The sequence below is a fragment of the Cupressus sempervirens genome, chromosome 3 (genome assembly GCF_028749045.1).
Source record: "Cupressus sempervirens isolate cs-2001-9-10 chromosome 3, ASM2874904v1, whole genome shotgun sequence".
Taxonomy (NCBI): Eukaryota; Viridiplantae; Streptophyta; class Pinopsida; order Cupressales; family Cupressaceae; genus Cupressus; species Cupressus sempervirens.
Window position 1 is genome coordinate 125,533,501 of NC_143120.1, and position 24,086 is coordinate 125,557,586.

Below are 24,086 nucleotides of genomic sequence, written 5' to 3' on the forward strand. Positions count from 1 at the left end.
AATAGATTGAAGTATCACCTAGCACATATACCTAGACGTGATGCTAAAAAATGCAAAGATATACTCCAAGATGTTATGCGAGACATGCAAACTCTTATAGAGAAAAAAATGGAGAAAAGAGAATTGAAAAAAAAGCAACATGAAGAAATGGCACAACTAGCTGGAGCCCAACAGGTATCTTCTAGTTTTCGCTCTCCATTATCCCCTCCTCCACCTACAGATGCCACTGCTTCTACGAGTATGACCATTGGGCCTCGCATTCGTAAGCAAAGATCTACACTTGATTCCATGTTTGCTCCATGCATGACTCCAGGTGCACAACCATCGCTTGAGGGCATGGGTTGGAACAAGGATAATCATGATTATGCAAAATTGGTACTAGGAGACTTCTTCGTCTACAACAACATTTCATTCAATGCAGCAAGGTACTTATTTATTTAAATTTAAATTTATGTCTTCTCTTGCTTTCAAAGTTTCAACTTTGAACTTTCAACTTTCAAGAGACAATAATATGCTTATTTTGTTTATTTTACTTTGTATTTTGTTTTCAAATTTATTTATAATATACTAATTTGTTTAACTTTAAATTTTATTCTATTTATTTTAGGTCCCCTTATTGGCAAATTGGAATCGATGCTGTTGCTGTTTGTGGTCCTGGGTTCAAAGCCCCTAGTGCTAAAAAGCTAGGGGGCCCTATTTTGAACCAAAGGGTGGCTGATGTAGAAGTTGAAATCAAGGAGTAGCATGAGGTGTGGAAGAGGAAAGGTTGCACCATCATGACTGATGGTTGGATTGATAGAAGGAGTAGAACACTCAACTTTCTTGTCACCTCATCAGGTAAATTGTAATTGTACTTAGAGTCTTAGATATTAAAAATTTAGAAGTGGAACTTATACTTAAGTGATTAAGTAGAACTTGTACTTAAGTGACTAATCATTATACTAATTTGTTTCTTTTTCTTCAGTGCCACGGTTTTTTTGAAATCAATTGATGCCTCAGGAAGAAAAAAAAAAATTTAATATCTTTGTGAGATAATGGATGAAGTGAGAAAGGACGTGGGTGAGGAGAATGTGGTGCAAATAGTTATAGATAATGCAAAAAATTATGTTGCTGCAGGAAAGCTTCTTATGGAGAGACACCCTCACTTATTTTGGACCCCTTGCGCTACTCATTGCATTGACCTCATGTTAGAGGATCTTGGTAAAATCCCTTAGATAAAAACAGTTATAGAGCGAGGAAGGAGTGTATGCAAATTCATATATAATCATACATGGGTCCTCAACCTCATGAGGAAACACAATGAGCAAAAGGAGTAGTCTCATCCAAGGGTCACTAGATTTGCAACCAATTTTCTCACATTAAAATCTTTGCTTGATTCAAAGGGAGGTTTGAGATGCATGTTTGTTAGTGAGGAGTGGATTGCATCATCATATGTAAAGACCACTACGGGGATTACTGCAGCTGATCATATTTTTGATGAGGCTTCTTTTTGGACACTGATTGTTGATATTGTGACAACAATTTTCCTTTTTGTCCTCATTTCAACTTTATTTTGTTTATGAAATTATGTTATAAATTATTGTTCATTTTTTAAAGAAAAAACTTAAAGCTAATTATTTCTTTTCTAACTTTCATAATGATTGCAGTTTGTAATGCAACTTCTTGTTCTCCTACGAACTGCTGATGGAGAGAAGCCCTCAATGGACTACATTTATGAGGGCATGGATAGGGTGAAGGAGGCCATTCGTTCTTATTTTGCATAGAATCGAGATAGGTATGGGCCTATATGGGATGTTATTGATAGACGTTGGCACAATCTACTTCACAGACCTATACATGCAACGGCCTACTTCCTTAATCTAGCATACCAATTCAGTTCACATTTCAAGGTTGATGAGGAGGTGTGGAGCAGCCTCTATGATGTTGTAGAGAGAATGTCACCAGTTGAAACAATTATAGTCCGTGAGATTGAGTTGTTTAAGAAAACTCAAGAGAACTTATTTGCACGGGAGTTGTGCAAGAAAAATAGGACAAAATTGATGCCTGGTAAATACTAAAAATCTTTGATTCTACATCCTAATTTCTAAAAGTAATTCTATTACGGTATTACCATTTTAATTTGATAAATTCAAAGTTGTTGATATGATTCAAAATTTTCTTGTTTCAGATGCATGGGGGAGATGTTTGGCACAAAGGTGCCAAATTTACAAAGGATTGCGATTCGCATCTTAAGCCAGCCATCTAGTGCATCAGGATGTGAACGTAATTGGAGCCTATTTGAGCACGTACACTCAAAGAAGCGCAATAAGTTGGAAGTGAAAAAATTAAATGATCTTGTCTTTGTTCACTACAATCTTTGCTTTCGCCATAGACAGATCCTTGGCACCGATTGTATTAGAGAATGTTGATCCTCATGTAGAGTGGAACACAGAGATGGCTGATCCTGTCTTCAGTGATGAAGATGTGGAGCAGATAGATCAGGTGGATCAAGAGGCTGAGGCAGTAGCGATGGCAGTTGAGGAGGCTAGAGTGCGAGGAGGCAAAGTGCAAGACCTTGAGCCTAGGAGTGATGGATCCCAGTCTGATGACGAGGATTATGTGGGTGACGATGAGGATGATGATGATGATGAGGATGAGGATGAGTTTGAGGCTCAGCCTCAAACACAGGGAGAGAGGATGGCTCTAGAGTCTTCCACAACTTATCTTGGGCCCACCCGTTGGAGGTCATAGACTACTATGAGCCTTAGTCTTCTAGCTGTTATTTTGATATATGTTTTGAACTTTTGAATTTGATACCATGGATTTTGTAATCCATGAATATTGTAGACATTTGAATCTTTGACACTGGAGTGACACTATGTTTATTATTTTATAGTTTATAACTTTATATTGTGTTATTCAATTTTTTTCCTTCAAAAATTCGCTTTTATACTTATGTGATCTACGCAAAATTGTGTATGTGTATTAAGTAGCTTCTATTTATCTCAATTATTATGTATTTGATGTTAATTGACCAAAAGATGCATGAAACAATCTTAAAATCCTTAAAAATCTTTGAATTTCATGAGTATTTCAATTTTCTGAGTCCTTGCCGAGTCCAGTCGCCGAGTTTGAGTGAGTCGGATTTTGACTTTCCGAGTCAAAGGCGAGTCTGAGTCTCGTAACACTAGTTTAGACCCTTCAGCTTTAGCACATCATCATGTGTCATCGGTCTACTCACAATGCCATTTTGGTCGAGTTTGAGGCTCATCCCTTTAGGCTCAAGGCCATCTTTGACTTGGTCTAGTTCCTTCACCATCTTTGGGGTTTTACGGATTTTATTGATGGGCATCACAAATACTCTTACTTGGCCTATTGCTCTTTTTGTAGCTACTACTGATTCCAACCTTGATGGTAGAGTTTGATGGTAGTACGCCTAGGCTTCTTTGTTGGGCTTGATCAGGATCGAGATTGATTGTCTCCCTCCCTTCTAGTTCTCTTTGGATGCTACTGCTCATCTCCTTCCCTCACAACAGGAGTTCAATGGAAATGTTAGACTTGACATGTACATACACTATATTATTACGAATTGGAGCAACTCTCTGGCTAGTCTCCAGTTGAGGATAGCCTTTTATGTTGAGCACCTTATGGATATTTAGGTTGGGGTCATTGTGTGCCATTTCTACTTGCGACTGCATTGGAGCCATGCTCTTCGCATCTCCTTGGGTTCCTTTAGAGTCAACTCCCACGGGCTTCTGCATCGAGAGGAACAACCAGATTGACAAAGTCAATCGGATTTGTTGCCTTTGTGCCTTGACAGAGGCCGAGATTGAGACTTATTTTATCTTCCAGTGTCCCACCTATTACAAGATCAGGGTTAGGTTTCATTGCCCATTCAGAGAGAGAAGATCCCTTTCAATTTACTTTCGATATATTGATCAACGATGTCTTGCTCTTTACCTCTAGGAGGCCATGTGACTTCGTGATCACACTTTGCAGGATCTATTCCCTTTGAGATAGACTTCAGATCAACTCATCACCTCCTTTTTCTCACTGATGTCTCTTGCCCAGGGCACAAAGCGGTCACTCAACCCTCCTACTTTAAGCCACGCCAAGCTTGTGAGACCCTGCAATGGGTTCACTCGGTAGCGACACTCCACCTCCAATGGCATTCTAAGATGGTCTAGGGCTCACCCTTGTCCTGGACCTTATCCTTTGGTGTTGGTGTAATGTCCCTATTTGTGATGATTTGGAATTGTCGAATAATGTTCTTATCCCTTAAATTTAGAGATGAATTCTTCCTATTAAAAATTGTCACTCTCAATGATAACATTGATGCTTTACTCAATCATTTGATTTATCTTGTTTGAATAGACTTTGGCTCATGAATCCAACATGTATATGGATTAAACTATAATGGATTATTAATGTAAGATATACCCTTTTGCATATTGGCATGTGTATACTATAACTGTAGATCTTTTGGTCTACAAGTGGATTAGATTATGTCAATTGTATAATCCCTAACTAGGAACCATATTTGCATATTGAATGAATTTGTAATGAATAGTTTCGAGATGTACAAGATGACTCTATTCCTATGTAATGTCTTCTATCTTTATTATGTGAACTAGGCACTACCTCCTATGTTTATTGATGTATGTTTCCTTACTGATTTTATATTATCCTTATGTGACCCTCACGAGTCTTAGCTATTTCTCTTTCTTTGGTGTAAAAGATATTATTTGGCTTACGAAAGCCTTCAGTTATTAATGCTTCTAATATGTTGGCTTTGTGTTTATTTATGGACAGACTAACAGTTGGCTTTATGGACAGACTAACTGGATTTTCTGCTACAAACTGTCTGTTATTTAAGTTTCAGCTATTGTTGATTTTTTATTCATTATACGAATATCTTTTACCCTTTTTTTGGTCTCTCTCTTGAGAGTTAATATGCTCTCTTCCCTATTAATCAAATAATCATAAGATAAGCATTTGTATACCTCAGAATTCTGTATATTAATTTGTGTCTTTAATCCTATGTTTAATGAGACTTCACTATCCCACTATCTCTGTTTCAATTCTCTTATGTTGTTTCCACTTCCAGTTCTAATGAACACAGATGGTTATCCAGAGATATCGTGAACATACCGATGCTTCTATACTCCCTCAGTATGGTGATGCTCACTATGTCATTTTATGTCTATAGTTTGATGAATATCTTCAATGTTATTTATTCACGCATTCTTCTGTTCGTGGGTGTGTTGAATAGGCTCCACGTCATGACAGTTCTCTTGTTTTATGTCTATTGATTCTGAGAAGTCCTACTCCATCCCTTGCTTAACTGATTCTTTCTCGAAGGTAGAGGTTTGCCCAACTGACTATTACTCCCGCCTTCTGATATGAGTTGCTTATCTTCCTGCTCTAGTGACATCCGTTTCAAGGGGAGACAGATTCTGTCGATGCCATGATTGCTTGTAATGTAGATGCTCTTTGTATAAGTCAATTTGAGACTCCACCTTCGATATCCTGCCCTTTCTCCTCTGATACATATATTCTTCTCCGTCTAAAGCTACTGGCCTTGCGTTAATTGATACAAATCATTTTTCCCTCCATATATGCGTCAATCACTAGTTGGCTTGTAATTTTTTTTATTGCTTTTCCTTCCATTCTATGCTCAGTGAATGATGTTGAGTCATCTCCTCGAATTGGTGTCTGCTCTTCCAACGCTGGGCTGGACGACTCCTCTTTGCTTGCAATTGCGATATTCTCTTCTTCTTTTGATTATTATTATTTTCTTCTTTACTCTGCCAGGGATCTCATCATTGTATTCATGTCTTCTTTACTAACTGTTATATGGCCTTTTATCTATTCATACTTCCTGTATGTTTCCCCTCCTCCCCGATTATTCCTAGACTTATATATTGTTATGTCTTGGAATGAAACATTTTTGAAAGGTTGTGTCCTCTCACAGTATATAGATACTAGAATAGAATATTTTAATTAAGCTTTAACCATTGAGTAGACTCAATTCATTTGTCTTTAAACTTAATATTACATTTTTCATAATAATATTGGATCATACATTTTTTTAATTTATTCTTGATATTATTTATATGTACGTATATAAATAAAGCTTAAATGGACTTTTATCAAATTAATTATATATTTTTACTTCTTTATATATATAGTATTCTATCATATTAATTAGTATATAAATTTATTTCGTTAAATGAATAAAAATTTATAATAACTAATATATTAATTTTATTATTATTTTATTACATTTATTATTAAATTCTATTAGAGACAAATAGGAGACATGACAGTTGGACTTTTTTCCCACCTCGGAAGAATATCTAGTCTTCCTTTGTTGGGTCTTTTGCTTTCTTGCTTGTTCTTTTTCTAGTCACCATTTGGTGTTCCTGTTCTTAGGGGTTGCCTTCGTCATATTATTTCAGCCCTTTAGAGGCTTTAGCGGTCTCTTGATGGACATTAATAAATTTATCTTATTAACTATATGCTTCTGTTTTAATTCTTGTTTCTCTTTAAATTCTGTTAAATGAGTTTGCATTTCACATATAACAAGGTGTTGCATTGCATGTTTTGGCATCATGGCTTAAGATATGTGCAAGTAATATTTCAACCAGTTGACACCTACTCAATGCAACATATAACCTCTTTTTTGAATCTAGGAATGGAATGTTTCCAAACCTTATCCCTTTGGCATCTACATTAGGGTTACACTTAGGCTTAGATGCACTAATCTCAAACTCAAACATTATGTTGCTATTGCAATGAATCATAAATGAAAAAAGTGACAATCTAAAAATTCTGTAGATTCTAATTAAATTGAGATAATAAAATAAAGAAAACAAATAGAGTGAGTTACTTTTCCATCAACATCAAATGAAACAAAACTAAAACAATACAAAAAATGTGACCGACCTCTTCAGATTTGCTCCAAAAACGAAGAAATGCACTTGAAATTTGTGGAGGCTTTCAAATTTTTCTTTTAACGTCTCTTAATGTATGAATGCAAGCTACTAAATTGTACAAACATTCCACAATAAATATCTAAGATCCCACTGATCTGCTGGTCTATGCTCTAAATCTCCAATATATCTCTCTAATCCCTCCTTTCCTCTCTTCCTTGTGTTTGCAAATGAAAGAACATTGTTTTTTGTCTTTAAGAAAAAACAATACACTAAAAAAGTCAAAAGACTACGAATTAAATTAATGTATATATTTTTTATATTGTGTTGTTGCAGCCGATCAAGTCCTGAACTTAGGACTCAAAAAGTCAGCCTAGTTTTGCCAACTCAACAAGTTAGTCTTGACTCAGTCTAATTCGGCCAAGTTTGAGGCTAGGGTTAGGTCATTTTCGTGGACTTGGAGAATCCTATAACTATGATTTTAATGCATTAATCACATTGAGAAAGGGCATACCTCCCTTGAGTGATCTTCTTCAGAGCTTATAAGGATCAACACATAATTTCCAATGAGTCATAGTGGGGGCAATGACAAATGCTAGTGTGTTAAACACATATTAAAATACTTAAATCCCATATACAAGCCTTAGAATGTCTTGATGTGTGTCCAGTGCAATTAATTCTTGGCCACTGACTAGAAGCCTCCATATAGAATGACGCCCCACTTGTCTTAAGATAAGATAACATAATAATATTAATGTCCACGGAAAACCAACACGGTTTATGGGATTGAGATACAAATAGAAGAGCCGACCAAAGCAAAAGCACCAAATGGTGACTAAGAAGAAACAAAAGCAAGAAACAAAACAAGAAAGAAGAAAAGGTAAGGATTAAGGGCCCTTCCTTGCCACAAAGAAATTAGTAATAGAGGGGTAAACCCATGAACGATCCATAGTCTTAGAATGCCGTGTAGAACCGTTGTAGGACTGTCGTTGCTTGGAGAGACAGGTGTAGTGTTTGACCGATCTGGAATGAGAAATACTGAAAGGCCTTTTCAAATCCGTGGAGGAGACAAGGGAGAGAAAAAGGCAGTAATGAGTTGGTTTGAAGTACGCCCTTGAGGTATAAAAGACTGCAGGGTAATCTCTCGAAGATGGGTGGCCTCCTGAAGATAAAGTGCAAGACACCACTGATCAATATAGCTGAAGAACATCGAAAGAGAAGAACAGTCTCTGAAAAGGCAATAAAATCTCCCTCTAATCTCATAGTAAAGAGGACATCGAAATATGAAGTGGATCTTAGTCTCAACCTTTGCCAAAGTACACAACTAACATATCTAATCAGCCTAATCCATATGGTGGTCGGTCCGAGCCTTGAGGCAGTGAGAACCAACTCTGAATGAGCCTAAAGAAAACCATAAGGCATGATTTCGGTGCCGGTAGAGATAAGTAGGGCGAACAATAATACCATCTTGGATCTGAAGAAAATGCTCGGCATAGAAAGCCATCCTAGATCACAAACCTCCCAGGGAATTACTCCAAGTAGTGGTAATGTACTATCTGTAAATATCCTGTTTGACATGCTCGTTCAACTCCTGACGTGAGGGGAGAAGATGAGCAGGAACATCAAGTGAAAACTAGTAAGGAGGAAGACGATCTATCTCAATACCAATTGAACCCAACAAAGAGGTGCCCCAGCCATACCAACAACGAGACCTAGTAGAGGTGTCAGATCTCAAAATCTCAGTAGAAGAACAGTATGCCAGATGAGAGTATTTGTGCTGCTCAACAACCGACTCCATAAAACCACGAAGTCGATGAAGAAACTAAATTAAGTCAAAAATGGCAACAAGTTTGAGAGGATGAGCTTCAAACTCAACTAAGACAATACTGTGAGGGGTGAGTCTATGACATCTTATGATACACAGTAACATCAATGTCTGAACCCTCTCTATAGAAGCCCAATCAGAAGCAATAAGAGAAGGCCCCCAAACCACTGAGCCATAGAGAATTGTCAGATGAACCAAGGAGTCCAAAAGCGACAACTTCGATGAAATATCCTCGAAATGATGCCTGAAGCACCGTCTTTCCAATAAAGCCAGGGAACCCATGCCCTTACTAACTCTGGACTAAATAGCTGGCCTCAAGCTAAAGTGCAGCCCCGAGAACTTCACACCGAAGTACATATAAGAGGAAGTAACCTCAACCTCCTAACTTTGAAAGAAGAAATGAAGATGAGAGGTCTTTAAACAGTTAAAGACCATAACTTGAGTCTTAGACAAATTGACCACAAGTTGTCAATGATCACAAAAAAAAGCTAGACCATCCAGGAGTCTCTGCAAGCTGTCGAAAGAAGAGGCCAAGAGAACCACATCATCAACAAAAAGGAGAATGGAGATCAAAACCTAATGCAAATAGCACTCGTCGCCCAGTTGAGAGGAGTTCACAAGGAAATCCTCCAACTCATCAATATACAAACTAAACAGAGTAGGCAAAAGAGGACAACCCTGCTTCACCCCAATGGTGCTTTGAATCGGAACCGAAAAGCCCACCGAAGTCCTGAGCCTACCAATTACCCTCTCATAAAGCCTCATAATAGTAGTCTGTAACATATCTGAGATCCCAATCTCATGAAGTCTTTGAAATAAGGCCAACCTAGGAACATAATCAAAAGCCTTACGGACATCCACAAAACAACAATAGACCTTCTGAGAGCGGTGCCTAGCCTCCTCAATGATAGCGCGCAGCGTGAAAACATGATCCATAGTTTGATAGTTTGCTCGAAAAACCAGCCCGCCCTTTAGCTCTATAGCCTCTTCTATCAACCTCACTAGATAACATGGTGTTCAGAGAAATGGCATAAAGTTTGGCAAAAGTATGTCCGATCATAATAGTTCTATAGTTACCTGGATTGGAAGTAGGGCCAGACTTGTGAATAGGGTAAACCACATGTCTAGACTAGGATTCAGGAAACCCAATACAAACCACTCTATTAAAGAGTGTAGGAAGGTAAGATCCAAGAACTGAAGCACAGTGTTTGAAAAGTTCTGCCCAGAAACCCTCTTCATCAGCTGTTCTGCTACATCTCAAAGATCTGATGGCCTCAATAATACTAGAGTAGGTGAACAAGTGGCAGAAAGGAGGAGTGGAGTGGAGAGATGGCTGCCCAGGAATGTCGAAAAGCGTAATGATATGGGAGGTCAGAGACTAGAAGCCTCCATATAGAATGGAGCCCTACTTACAAGAAAACTTAAATTACACTTACAGCTGTCTATGAACATGTCTATTAACATAGGTTGTGGACACTAAACACAATCTTGTGAAACTATAAAATGACACACTGAAAGTCTTTTTAATTTTAATAGACTTTAAATGCTCAGAATTTCTGCAAACATTTTTAAAAAGTCTAACTCATCAGTATACATGATGGTTCTACCATTTGAAACCATACAATGCACTTAGTTTAAAAAACCTACTCCCAGTATGCAATCTTCATTAGGCAATACACAAACAAGATATTATAGCAACATTAAGTTTGTATATGCAATTAACTCACTGCAGGGAAATGCACATCCAAGATAACACCATTGTATATAGCCAATCCTAAGATTGCTCCAACCTGAAAATTGCAATCAAAAGTGTTAATATGACTCATTTCTAGTTTTGTTAAAAGTTACTACACACAAGAAATGTAAATTATTAAGAAGCTAGAGTATCAATAACTTGCCAGCCAAAATTCGTGGTCTGATTCCATAGAGTTGGGATTAAACCAAAAATTCCGTGTATCCTCGCAGTATGTAAACATTCCTAAGTCCAAATAAATATTTGTCAGCTGTAAAATAAATGAGAAAACTTGAAATAGAACTAATACAAATTACAAGGAAACACAAGTCAGTTTATTAGCTTAATATATCATCATCGTTCAGTATTTGACTCAATCATTCTTTTAAACTGTAGCTCATTCACTAAAGTTCTATAATGTACCATTCTTAAGCTGTACACATTTGGGATTATCTTATGTTTCTCGGTTGAAAAAATAGAATTAAAATTAAATAATCATCTTCTTGATCCTTTCATACTAGAGTAATTTAAAATATTTAGTAAATGCAATTACTTTGATGTTATTAATTAAACAATGATAATAAAGTTATATAATTCTAGGAAATAATAATTATTTAATTTATATTATTAATGAAATAATCTTTAGTATGATATTTTAAATAATTAAAAATTAATAAAATTTAAATGAGTAAATAAAGAAACTAAATTAAATACAAGAGATAATATTGTAGAAAGTATATTAACTTTCTAAATAGAATTTAATAATAAATAATAATAAACATAAATAAGTAGATAAATAATATAACATAGAATAATATAAATTAACTAAATCTAATGAAAAGTCAAGAGATGCTTAACAAATAAACATGGCTCCTTAAAATTAAGATATAAAAGGGAGGAGAGTTTATTTTAGAGAGGGGAAAAAAAGGGGGAGAAGAGAGGAGTTCAAAAAGGAAAAATGGAAAAGAGAGGTAATATGAAGAAAATAAGGAAGTGACTTTTTGAAAAGGTGTCAATGATATTCAAAGGATGTGAACCTTCGAAAGGGTCATAATTATGAATAGTTGTGACTCTTCAAAAAATATTGTGATTATAAAGTAGTGGGACTTTTCCAAAGGATTTTAGTTATGAAGTGTTGTGACTTTTTGAAAGTATTATAACTATGAAGTGTTGTGATTTTTCAAAAGATTTGTATTATGAAAGGGTGTGACTCTTGGAAAAGAAGAAGGTAAGAAAGGTATGTTTATGAATTATATTTTTTAATTATGTTTATGAATTTATTTATACTAATGAGCCATACTAATGGATAATATTGTGTTAGCTCAGGGGGTTAACACCATAGATATTAATGTGAACTCGAAGAATGGAGCATGTGAGATATTAAGATCTTCATTGTCCGCCATGGCTGAGAATTGATATCGAAGCATGGAGCATGGAGATATTAAGATCTCCATTGTCTGCCATGGTCGATAATCGATGTGCCATAATATTTTGATGTTGTCAAACATATGCTTATGTCGTTGGCCTTGGATAGAGGATGCCCGTCCAAGAAGAATCTTAAGGGGAGCCTTGTGGCCTATAGTAGTAATTTAAATCATGCATAAAAACATTATCTATGAAATTATGAATAGAAGTAAGAAAGCCAACAGGCGAATTGTTTACTCGGAGATTGTAATGAGCCCTACTAGTTATGGCTCAGACAATCTCGAATTCCTTAACTAAATAATGTTTGACATTTTGTCAAACACTTGGCAAACGATTTCTCATACCACTTTAATGATATGTTTCCTTGTATTTTGAGTATATTTCTTTTGCATTTGAAACAAATATGCCGAATTTTCCAACAGTTTGAAATACCGAAATTATTAGTGGAATAATAGTTATAAAAGAAACCAAATTTTCAATGAATTCCAATGCTAAGACTTAATTTATTTGTCATTGCCACTCTTACAAGATATCAATCTCAATTGCAAAACATCCTTCGAATATATTCGAATTATTTTAATAACAACAATTAAATCAAAGAATCTAGACTCGCCACGAGTTGTGCGAGTCTGGGAGTCATTTCACCTAAGCCAGGTCAAACTAACCCGTGACTCTATCTTGGTGAGTCAAGTATCATTACTCGCCTACTCACTTGACCCACGGATCACCTTAAAACCCGACTGCGAATGGTAGAATTTCCTCTACCCAAAACAATAAAAAAATTAATGTTTTTTTTAAAACTTCCATAACATTCTTATGTGACAACTAGAGAGAGAGAGAGAGAGATAGAGAGGGAGAGAGCCATTATTTTGCAACCAGCTGAAAGGAAGAGGAGAAAAGCTTGCACAAAGCACAATGGAGTAGTTATATACTTGCATTAAGATCATCAAGGAGTTAATAGGAGCTCTTTTCAACACTTATCAAGTCATTTGAAAGAGGTAAGAGTTGATGATTTTTGGATTTACATGAAGTTTTTCTCTATGCTTATGGGATTTTTAATTTTTTTTGTTTATAACTGTATTGTTATTTATTTCATGCTTGACTTTAAAATCTACATTGCATTTTATAATCTCAATATTTGCAAGTTTTTCATAGAAAAATGAAGGGTTTGCTGATTATTGTTTTTTCTTTTAGTTTAAATCTTCATAAAATACTATGCTTAAATTATAATTTTCTAAAAGATCCCCCAATCACGGTGACCTTGGAAATTGATATTTGTTTCAAAATTCGAGCCTTTGACCATAATTTTGTACCTCTGAATAGACTTTGTAGAATTCTGATTTCTTTTTGGTTTTTTCTCATTTCCAAGTTTTTAGGTGTTTTTGAAGATATATGCAAGTAACAAATAACAAATAACTCTGAACTAAGAATGATGAGTAGCATTCATATATTGAAAACACTTACCAATCTGGAAATGATTCAAATAGTACTAGGCATAATATTCAGATTTTTTAAGAAATATATATATCAAATAGATTTTTTGCTGTCTACAATGAACCTGATGCCAGTTGTAGAGGGTTTTACAATCACAAAAGATGGAGAGCTTGCTACCATAAACCCCTGTATGATCTCCAAACTCCAAAACGTGGTTGCTAATAATGAATAGCGCTCACAATACAAGCCAAGCTGCTTTTAGAAGAAATGCCCAATTGGAATAGGTTGGCCGCCTAGCTGAATGTGATGTTTCCTTCTAATAAATGGTGCTATCAAGAATGTCAATCTTTACCATAGAGAACAATACCTTCCAACTCCAATACGCGTCCCAACACTCTAGACTTAGGGCTTTCGTACCAAGCCTCTAAATCGCTCCACTAGAGCAATTTCCAATTTCACAAGTTTCAAATGTCAAAAGATACTCCACAATTAGGTCTTCATCTCCTTACAACTCCTCCCAAGTGCAAATTGAACCTTAAATGAGAATTACATTTTGCATTTTATAATAAAATAACATTTTGCCAAATAAAGGTATCCATGCTATAGGAAAAACTTAACTTTATTAAAATGTCATAACTCAAAGCACCAAAAGGTCTCCGAATAGTGAAAATAGTTTATAATAATTCAAGACCTTTCCAACGAGCTATAACACAAGGGCACGTCTGAGCAAATGAAGCCTTATTCCCCTTATTACTCCGAAATGGCTATATAAATAGCCTTATTATAAATTAATTAAATTCTAACTTAGGAAATATTTAAATATATTAAAATATTTCCCATTTTGCCTCTGAAAGCCCAAACCAACCAAATAAAAGTCAAATTGACCATGTCACTTATCTGTGACTGATACCGGACGAGATAGGTCAATTGACAGTCCCTTCCCTATATTCTAGGGATGCTCCTAGAGACTAGGGAACACACCCTATCATCCTGAAACTGAAACTATGGAATGGTCCTGTGGAACCTCACATCTAGAAATTGCTACATCATCCTAAGATGTAGGGATAACCCCTAAAATCAAGGAACTGCACCCAATTGGCTCCCAATTGCCTGTAAAGTCAAGACCGGTCACTGAATATCATGTATGAGTCTCTATCCACAACTGCTGGCCTACGAGACCCTCATGATAGGCTAACTCACATAACTCTACTTGTCAGACTAAAGAAGGGACATGACAATTTTCTGTGTTAATAGGTTCATGTCCTCAAATTTGGGTCTGAGTTTGTATAGGTTCGAATTTGCGTCTAGGTTTGCTACGAGTCTGGGCAGGTTCCGAATTTTAAACTGTGAGTCTGTTTGGGCCCTTGCTGGCACAAACTCAAGCAAACCCAAGAGGACTCACAATAGTAGGGTCCAAAAATAAAATAAAACAACTTAAAAATAATGTATTTTTTAATATATTTTTTTCACGTTACCCTAAAAAGGAGCCTAATAAAAAACATTTCACTCATCTAGTCTCTCATTTTGGTGTGCCCATTTTGCAAGTTTTAAGAGAAGGTTGTAGAGATTGTTTGTTCCAACGATGAGGATCTAGATATAGTTGTAGCTAGCGATAAAGCCATTAATCCCTCATTGTTTGATGACCCACTTGAACCTTGAAGAGCATTTGATACTATGATCATTGATAAACTATGAAACACTTGCCATTTATCATTATGTTTCATACTTAATTATTTGAACTACTCTATGTTTTGAAATTTCATTTTGCAATTTAGTAATTCAATGTTTAATTTTCTTTACAATAATGAACATAGATTAATGAGTGGGTATTTAATATTTATGTTTGACATTTGGCATTGAACAAGGATCAAGCAACAAATATTCATACTATGAAGTGACTAAGTTTTGCGATTATGCATGTTTCTCTTATTTTTGTGTGTGTATATATATATATATATATATATATATATATATATATATATATATCTATCATGAAGCCACCCACGAATCCAAATGGGAACTTTTTTTGGCCTATAACCACGAACCCAAACCCGAACCGATGTAATGTTCCTTGCTTCCTCTGCGTTGTCTAGTTTGTGAACGTGGAAAAAACATGTTAGTATTTTACAATAATGTATAAAAATTAAGACTTATGTGAGAAAGAATGCTAATTAATGTTCTTCCTTAAGAGGGAGATGGAGATCATATGTTTAGTTCCTGAGGGAGTGCCTCCTGGGGCTTTATCCATCATATATGACATAGAAAACATCATCTTTTCACCACATTTTCCCTTCATTAAGGCCTTATGGATAATCATAATGATATATCCATCATTCTTAGGAGAGATCAATGCTCATCCTAAGCCTTATGAATAACCTTATAGAATTATTCATCCTTTTACATAGTTCTTCTCTTCGGGGTTACTAACCTCTAGAGATGTTTGTGTCCCTGTCTTTAATGAGTCACTCTTCCAATTGGATATGTTCCTTCTTCCTCACAAGAGACTCATACCCAACTTGTGTATAATTGCTTTGCCCTTATTCTCTAGTTGTTCTCTGTTGGTTTCTTAGTGTCAGTTCATCCAAACTGTCTCTAGGGGATAATCTCAATTTTTATTCCCCACTCTATTAGTTGATGATTTGATGTTTGTGGATTATTCAAGTATAGTATATCCTTTGTTCTCTTAAGATTTATTGGGACCAAGAGCGTCTGCCTCTTACTCCTATCACGAGGTCAAAGACTTGGTCCACTTTTGGATTTTCACCTATGCTACAATCTTCTTACACAGCAACAACCTGATGGTTGGCTTGATCTTAGATGGAGTTGGATTGGAGTTAATTTTGGTATTCCGCGGGGCCTTCTCTTCTTGAGGTGATTGTGACAATGAGTTGGATGCGATCTGCTACATTAGGACTAGGACGATTTCTATTTACCACGATTTCCTTGGAGTCTATCTGACCCGATCACTCTTCCTCTCTCTCCCCCCTGTCCCCTCCTCTCCTATTCGACTGCCATATATACGATGTCAAGGCACTCATTCCCTGGTCGTGCTGTTTGAGGATTATAATATATGAAATACGAAGTGAGATTAGATTAATTAAATCTTAGATAACATTTTAATAATATATTCAAGTTTCATAAATTATATGCAATACTATATCTAAGGGTTAGAGGATATTAAATATATATATGTATGTATAGTTTTAAATGTATTTCAAGTACAACGAAAATAAATGGCACTCATTATTATTTATCGTTAATTTATTTTATTTAAATGAATTGAATTTTCATCTTTACATTTATAGGTGTTTGTCTTATTTCCCTAGGATATTACAACCAGTAACTTAGGTAATTTTTGGTTAAAATTGTCTCATTGAAGCAACCTTTACATTTTGAAAACATTTTTTTCCCCTAATCATAATGGCTGATCCTTCAAAAAAACACAAAACCAATCCAAGAAATGAGTGTTGGAATTATATCGAAGACTTCCCGAGTAGAGGTAGAAATCAAACAAAATGCTTATTTTGTAAGATCATTAATAGTCAAGGGATAAATAGAATGAAATACCATATTGTTGGCATACATGGCCATGATACTGAACCTTGTAGAGAGGCACCTGCTATAGCTAAATGCTTTTGTTATATTGCCTTAGAAAAATATGAAGAAGAAAAGGAATTAAGACGAAAACAATTAAAACAGTTAGCTCAAATTGGTTCCCATGCACCCTCAATTGCATCAATATCTAGTTTTACACCCCTAGGTTGTGTTGGAGATGGTTCTTCCCTTCCTCCCTTTTGTCCTAGTGCTTCTGCTTGTGCTAGTGCTTCTACATATGTTCTTGCTAGTGGTTTTGCTGTTGATAGTAGTAGTGGCATTACCTTTCATCCTAGAGTCAAAAAATCTACTTCTACTTCTAGGTTGGACAATTATATTTTACCACGTACCACTCCTAGTGCACAACTCTCACTTGAAAGCATGGGTTGGAACAAAGAAATCCATATTGCTAGAAGAAAATCAATTTGCATGTTCTGGTATTTCTGCAACATTCCATTTATTACAGACAGGCATTTAGTTTATATTGGATTGTTTTAACTTTAACTTTTAAATTAAACTTTGAAAATAAATTTTATAATTATAACTTCATATTGAAATTTACTAATTTAAATATTTCATGTGAAGGACTCCTTATTACCAGGGCATGATTGATACGGTTGCTATGTGTGCTCCAACACAATCTCTTCCAGAAACTGTTGCTACATGATAGATTGTGGAAAATTGATGTCTTAAATCATCTTGATTTGTTTAAATTTAAAATTTTGATTTATTAATTGGTCAATGATAAAAAGAAATTCTTCACTTTCAGGATCTACCATGTTTTGTCTGTAGATGCTTTCTCACGTGTCAAAAATGCGACATACTTATGTGAGGTTATTGAGGACATAAACGAGGTGGACGAAAAGAATGTTGTGCAGGTGGTGACTAATAATGCACCTAATTATGTTGCTGTAGGTAAAATTTTAAGTTTCTAATTTTTTAACTTGAGTTTTGAAAATTTTCATCTCTATTTTTACTAATTAATTTAAAATTGTTGCAGGAAAACTATTGATGGAGAGACACCCAAAAATCTTTTAGACTCCATGTGTGGCCCATTGCCTTGACCTCATGTTAGAGGATATTTGCAAGCTTGAACAAGTCAAATCATGTGTTGATAATGCCAAAAATATTTGCATATTCATCTATAATCATGCATTGGTCCTTAGCATTATGAAGGATTACACGGGGAAAAAGGAGTTGGCTCATCCCCGTATTACAAGATTTGCCTCAGATTTTATCACGCTAAAATCCTTGTTGGATTATAGATTAGCTTTGAGGTGCATGTATTTTGGTCCAAACTAGAGTTCCTCGTCCTATGCTACCACCCCTACAGGGATAGATGTGGCGAGAATTATTTTTGATGGAGGTTTTTGGGACCCTTGTATAGAGATTGTGGAGGTAACTTAAAAACTTAAAGCAAAAATTTATAAATTAATTATTAAATGGATATTCTTGTTTTATTTTTATTGTGCAACTTTGCAAAGTTTCCTATTTTAATGATCATCCACTCAATTATTTTTTGGTAAATAACTATTTTTTATATCATTGAGTCCCTCGTAGTACTCCTACGAGTTGTTGATGGGGAGAAGTCCACTATGGGCAACATATACGAGGACATGGATAGGGCCAAGGAGGCCATTAGAGCCAAATATGTAGGAGTTGAGGACAAGTATGACCCCATTTGGGACATAATTGATAGGAGATGGCAAAATCAGCTTCATAGACCTATCCATGCAACAACCTATTACCTCAATGCGACATACTGTTTCCATTATGATTTCAAGGCAGAGGAGAGGGTTCTTATAGGCCTATATACTGTGATAGGGAAGATGGCGGGCACTAGTGCCACAAATACATTGCTTAAGATGGATGCCTATAATAATTCATTAGGGCCCATTTTTGGAAGCAAAATATGCAAAGGTCGTACAAAATTGCAGCCAGGAAAAAATTGCTCTTATGCATTTTAGTTTTATTATCTAGGTTCTAGCTTTAAAGGTGTAAAGAAGACTAATATTTTTTTTCTTTTCCTTTTTTTAGATAGATGGTGGCAAATGTTTCAACCAAAAACCATAAAAAAATTGCCATCCACATATTGAACCAGCCATCTATCGCTTTTGGATGTAAGCGCAATTCGAGCATGTTCGAGCACATCCACTCGAAAATGCATAACAAGTTGTCTGTAGAGAGGATGAATAATCTAGTCTTTGTGCATTACAACCTACGCCTTAAGACCACAAAGATTTTGGATAGTGATATCTCTTTGATTACTCAAGAGGAGGTTGATCCATAGTTTGAGTGGGATACTAAGGCTACCAATACTGTCTTTGATGATAAAGACTTATAGTGGATTGACCAAGTGGACAGAGAGGCTAAGGTTGTGGCTATGGCAGTGGAGGAGTAGAGAGCTACAGTTGATCCCCTCACAGGCAATGACTAGGTTAATCTATCATTCAAGACCTACCTTAGACACCTTACTAGGAGGCATAATATAGATTACTCTGAGGCTGAGGATGGGGAGGAGCTATAGCTATAGAATTGCTTTTGTTTACATATGTTTGGAACATTTGATGATGACTATTGATGTGATAAATTTTATGGATTTGATATACATTTTGATTTGACAATATGTAGAATTTTGAATTTTATATATCTACGTTTGCTATTCCATTCAGCTATAATGTACCTTTGTGCTTATGTAATTGATGTGTGTTTATGTATGTCATCAAATTACTTTATATTTCAAGATGTTAGTGTCTTTAAGCTTTATTCAATAATGGGTGCATGTAATGTTCTTTGAATCCTAAAAAATCTCTAAATTTCAAGGGTTTTGTCACTTTGCCAAGTCACTATCGAGTCATGACCAAGTTCGAGCCGGGTCACAAGTCGAATTGCCCTTGCTGAGTAAGAGTTGGGTTGGAGTGTGGGAACTTTGAATTAAATGCAAGAACTTGTAGTGGTTGTAACGGGTCAAGTCAAACACCACACAGCCAAGTTTGTACCATGGATTGGACTCATGTCGAGTTGTGTGAGGTAATTAAGCAGCAGGGTAGATACCCGTCTTGGCAAGGAACACCCTTGGCAGCTACAAAACACACTGAAAGTCAGAATAGCTGGCGTTGACAAATGACACTTCGGGCACCTGTAAACAGAAATACTCACGCCAAGAATAGGGCAAGCTTGGCATCCAAACAATGCTGCCACTGTCTAAAGGCCACAGGATAAAATCTCCCAAGTCTGGACTGATCTATTGGGCCTATAATCACAGTCAATCACATTCAAAGGCTGTAACACATTTCAAATCCATCCCTATACAATAGACGTTCAATGTGCAGGTGTGAATTACAATTAAAATCAAGAAACTAAATGCCAGCTCCTTCCAAGATTCAACGCCAACCAACAACCCTCTAGGTGTTTGATTTGCAATATTATTTTCAAGCTTAGCTGATAGCAATAACGATTACCAAAAGAACTATGAATTCGTCAATACCAAATCGCACAAGTGCAGAAATTTGCAATGCCCTACCAACAGATATATAAGAGCATTAAACAGCTCTAAAAATCTTGATTATTTGCCAAATCACTTTCTACCAAATCAGTCTCTTAGCAACAGTAATCACAAGAAAGAGACTTACAATTCCAACTTTGACTAATCTCTAGTAATTAATCTACAACACCTCAGTTGTAGATTAAATACTTCTTGACAACCAACCCTTATACCTTAGCAAGGGCACATAAACCAGCGTCTTCATAAATGCTCACAAGATCACAAAAGCAAATAGATAATCTGATACTTTTCCTTCACAATGAGCTCATATTTATGATCACCTGAAGGCATTTATTTCCCAAACAAAACTCCAATTAAGAAGCTTCATCAATACATAACTTTATAAAAAATAATAATAAAATGACATTATAATAATAAAAACTCTAATAGATAATTTAATAAATACGAGCTCACACAATAAACAGCCTCATCCAATGCAGGTGATGATCGATTGCCTGCACCATCATCTGCACTGCCAAATATGACAACTGCTTGAATTAGACTTACCAAAAATAGTAAGTCCACAACTGAGACCCTCAAATCTTAGTGTCAGCTCACGAGGGTCGCAATGAGTAAGTGACCTACCCAAATGCAAAGATTTGCTAAAAATGGGGACATTACAATCCTCCCTCCCCAAGATTGCTTGTCCTCAATCAACCTAGCAACACATCGAACTCCAACCTACACCTGGATCCCATAGGAAGAAGCACATGACATCCTTGACATCATTGAACCATCGCCAAATCAACAATACCATCAAGAACCACAACATAATCAATAAGATAGCACCCAATAACTATGCTAATGATGTAAAAGCCAAAGTGTCACAAGAAGGCAAATCCATAGAGTGTCTCAGTATGTCCTCAGCAACAACCCAATCATCATGCCCAAGGCCCCTTCCATTGATGACTCAACCTTCAACTTAAGTGAAATTATAAAGTTCAATTATAGCTTTATAATAAGCCATTTAATGATTTAATACTAATTTGGCCACTAAAAATATAATAACTCACAAAATACTCATCATTTAAATATGTCGTCTAAAATAGGAGTGATACCTATTATTTCTCCATGTGATTAAATGCACTTTCGAGAAATAGAAAAAGTTCATCCCAATCAACATCCGACTTACCACAAACAATAGGTACACAAAACTAAGCCCAATAATGTCTGATTTGACCCAAACAAAGACCAACCAATAACTTACTAAATTGTGGAGAAGACAAGATGCTCCCAAGCCAAGCCATTGCATCTGAAGACCCTCCATCCACAATAATTAGCCTATGAGGATCACAATAATAGGCTAATCCCTCAATCCTTGATGCTAGCCAAAAAAGGGGACATTACAAAGATCTACGACTTCTACGACAATGCACATCCAGTTCAGGGACGTCTTCCCACCTTACGTTTTGGAGTCTAGTTTTCTTTTGGTTAATTGTTGGGTAGTCATTTGGAAGACAACTTCTATTTTGGGGGGAGGGAGGGGGCGTGGATAATGTAGGGCGTAGAAAAACAATAATGTAATGAAATATAGTTAGTAATGCTTTTGGGTAGTTAGGTAGCAAGGGGCTATGTCAATTGGTCTCCCTAACCAACCGAGCACTATTTAAGAACATTAGAACATGAATGATGTACTTGATGTTTTTGGTAATCAATAAAGAATAATGCATCCCTCGCAAATATTTGGTATGCTTATCATTGGTAATATTTTCTTATGTTGATACTAGTAACACTAAATTCATGCATTAGAATACTGTATTGTAACCATTCTACATAGAGGATATCTCTGTTCCTTTTGATTTATCTAAGTCATCTAACACAACTACTCATTTTTATGTTATTGCCATGTGTTCATTCACTGTGTTTCTGATGAAGCCAACTATAGTACTTGATAAAGTAATGTTGTAATTAGAACAAGTTAGGCTTTGTTGGGTGGGATAGTTAGGAAGTAAGGGGATGTGTCCATTCGTTTTCCCAACCAACCGACCATTATACAAGTACTTTGGAATATGGATGATGTACTCATGTTTTTGGTAATCAATAAAGCATATAACATCTCCTCGCCATTTGGTATTCTAGTACAAGTGATGGATATTATGTTGGTATAATTGAATCCATGTTACATTGTTGTGTACATTCTGTGTTGTGAACCATTCTAGATTTTGGAGCCATTGCCTAAGTTAGAACCTGGAGGTCGTCGACTAGGTAGGATGGAGTAATGGGAAGACCCTTCCTACCACATATTAAAGTAAAAAATAGAGACAGAGTAGAGGAGGAAATAACAAGAGAAGATCAAGTGATACAAGATCTAGTGGTAGCTTGGGAAGTTTCAGTCGACCAATACGTGCAAAGGGAAGACAGAGAGAGAGCAGTTCTAGAAAGCATGGTACAGGATGAGTTTTCGGTACCACCAGTGGTGTACGATCTACTTGGACAAATTCCTCAACTATTGGGAAGAAATTTGGTGTGTGTGTGGAGGAAGAAAGAGTTGAAATGAAAAGAGAATGAAGAAAACAACAAGTACTCCAACATTTCGTGACAATCCAAGGAAGATAACCAGGCACTAAAACAATTTATGCTCCTTCCAAATAAATATCCCAAGTGAGTGCTTGAGGAAGAAACCAAGGAAGAAGCTGCCCTACAAACTGTCTCCACTAACTTGAGGAAAGACGTCGCAACTTAAGGGAGCTGGTGAACCACCCCTAGAGTACAAATCAGATTGAAGAAAGGTTGACTGAAAACACAATAGAAGGTATAGCCAACTTGGCTATTTCGAAAGCATCAGGAAGAAAGGAAGGGTGGAAGAATTCTGAAATCCCACACGAAGAGAACATCGCCAGGAACAAAGTTCCAGCCACACAGAAGGAGAATCACAAGGGGGGAGATAATACTGGACCATGAACCCAAGATTCTAGCCCACCAGGAGGGGGCATCATGGAAGGAATGGGCATCCTATCAGGAGTGGGCATCTCGGTAGGAGGGAAGAGCGGTAGGAGGATGTCGTTAGATAAACAAAATCTCCCTAGATTTAATGGGGAAGGATCGAAGGACCCTATACGTCATTGCAAAATGTGTATAACTATATAGCAAGTCAATGTAGAAATGATGTTAATGAATGGTTAAAAGCTTTCCTAGCCATGCTAAGAGGTATAGCTATTGACTGGTATACAGACTTGGAGGCCGTGAAGAAGACCGCATGGAAGAACCTATGAGACACCTTCGAGGAGGAATTTAGGTTGCTATGCGACAATGATGAGATAGTCAGTGAAATTTACAATACACGACAAGGGAAAAATGAATCTATTAGAGCATATAGCAAGAGACTCAAGGAATTGACAAGGAAGCTGGACAATAAACCTACAAATGGATTGATAAAGAGGTGGTTTATTGAAGGGTTAAGCTTGTCCTTAAAAAGAAGAAATGAAAATTGTACCACTATCATCCTTTGCCAACGTGTGCACCCACGCAATGGATATAGAAAGTGTGAACAAAACCTCCAAAGCCAAGACACATAGAAGTGGGAGTGAAAGTTCTGAAGAGAGCAGTGACGAATCTAAGACCATCCAAGCTCTAAGGAAAGATACGATGAGGCTAATGAAGTAATAGGAAGTAAGGAGG

The 24,086-nt window shown here is 36.2% G+C and overlaps 1 protein-coding gene across 5 annotated transcripts in view; it reads right to left on the reverse strand.

Annotated features, from left to right (window-relative positions):
* The window catches only part of LOC149565101 (uncharacterized), a 339,748-nt gene that overhangs the window by 36,292 nt on the left and 279,370 nt on the right, over positions 1-24,086 (reverse strand). For all 5 annotated transcript variants that reach the window (XR_016361996.1, XM_089818649.1, XM_089818648.1 and 2 more), the window contains 2 exons: positions 10,638-10,717; positions 10,467-10,529 (listed from right to left, as the gene is read on the reverse strand). Coding sequence is in view for 4 of the 5 variants with exons in the window: in XM_089818649.1 (XP_089674775.1) it covers positions 10,467-10,529; positions 10,638-10,717 (143 nt within the window). In the remaining variant the exon portion in view is untranslated. The remainder of the gene's footprint in view (positions 1-10,466; positions 10,530-10,637; positions 10,718-24,086) is intronic.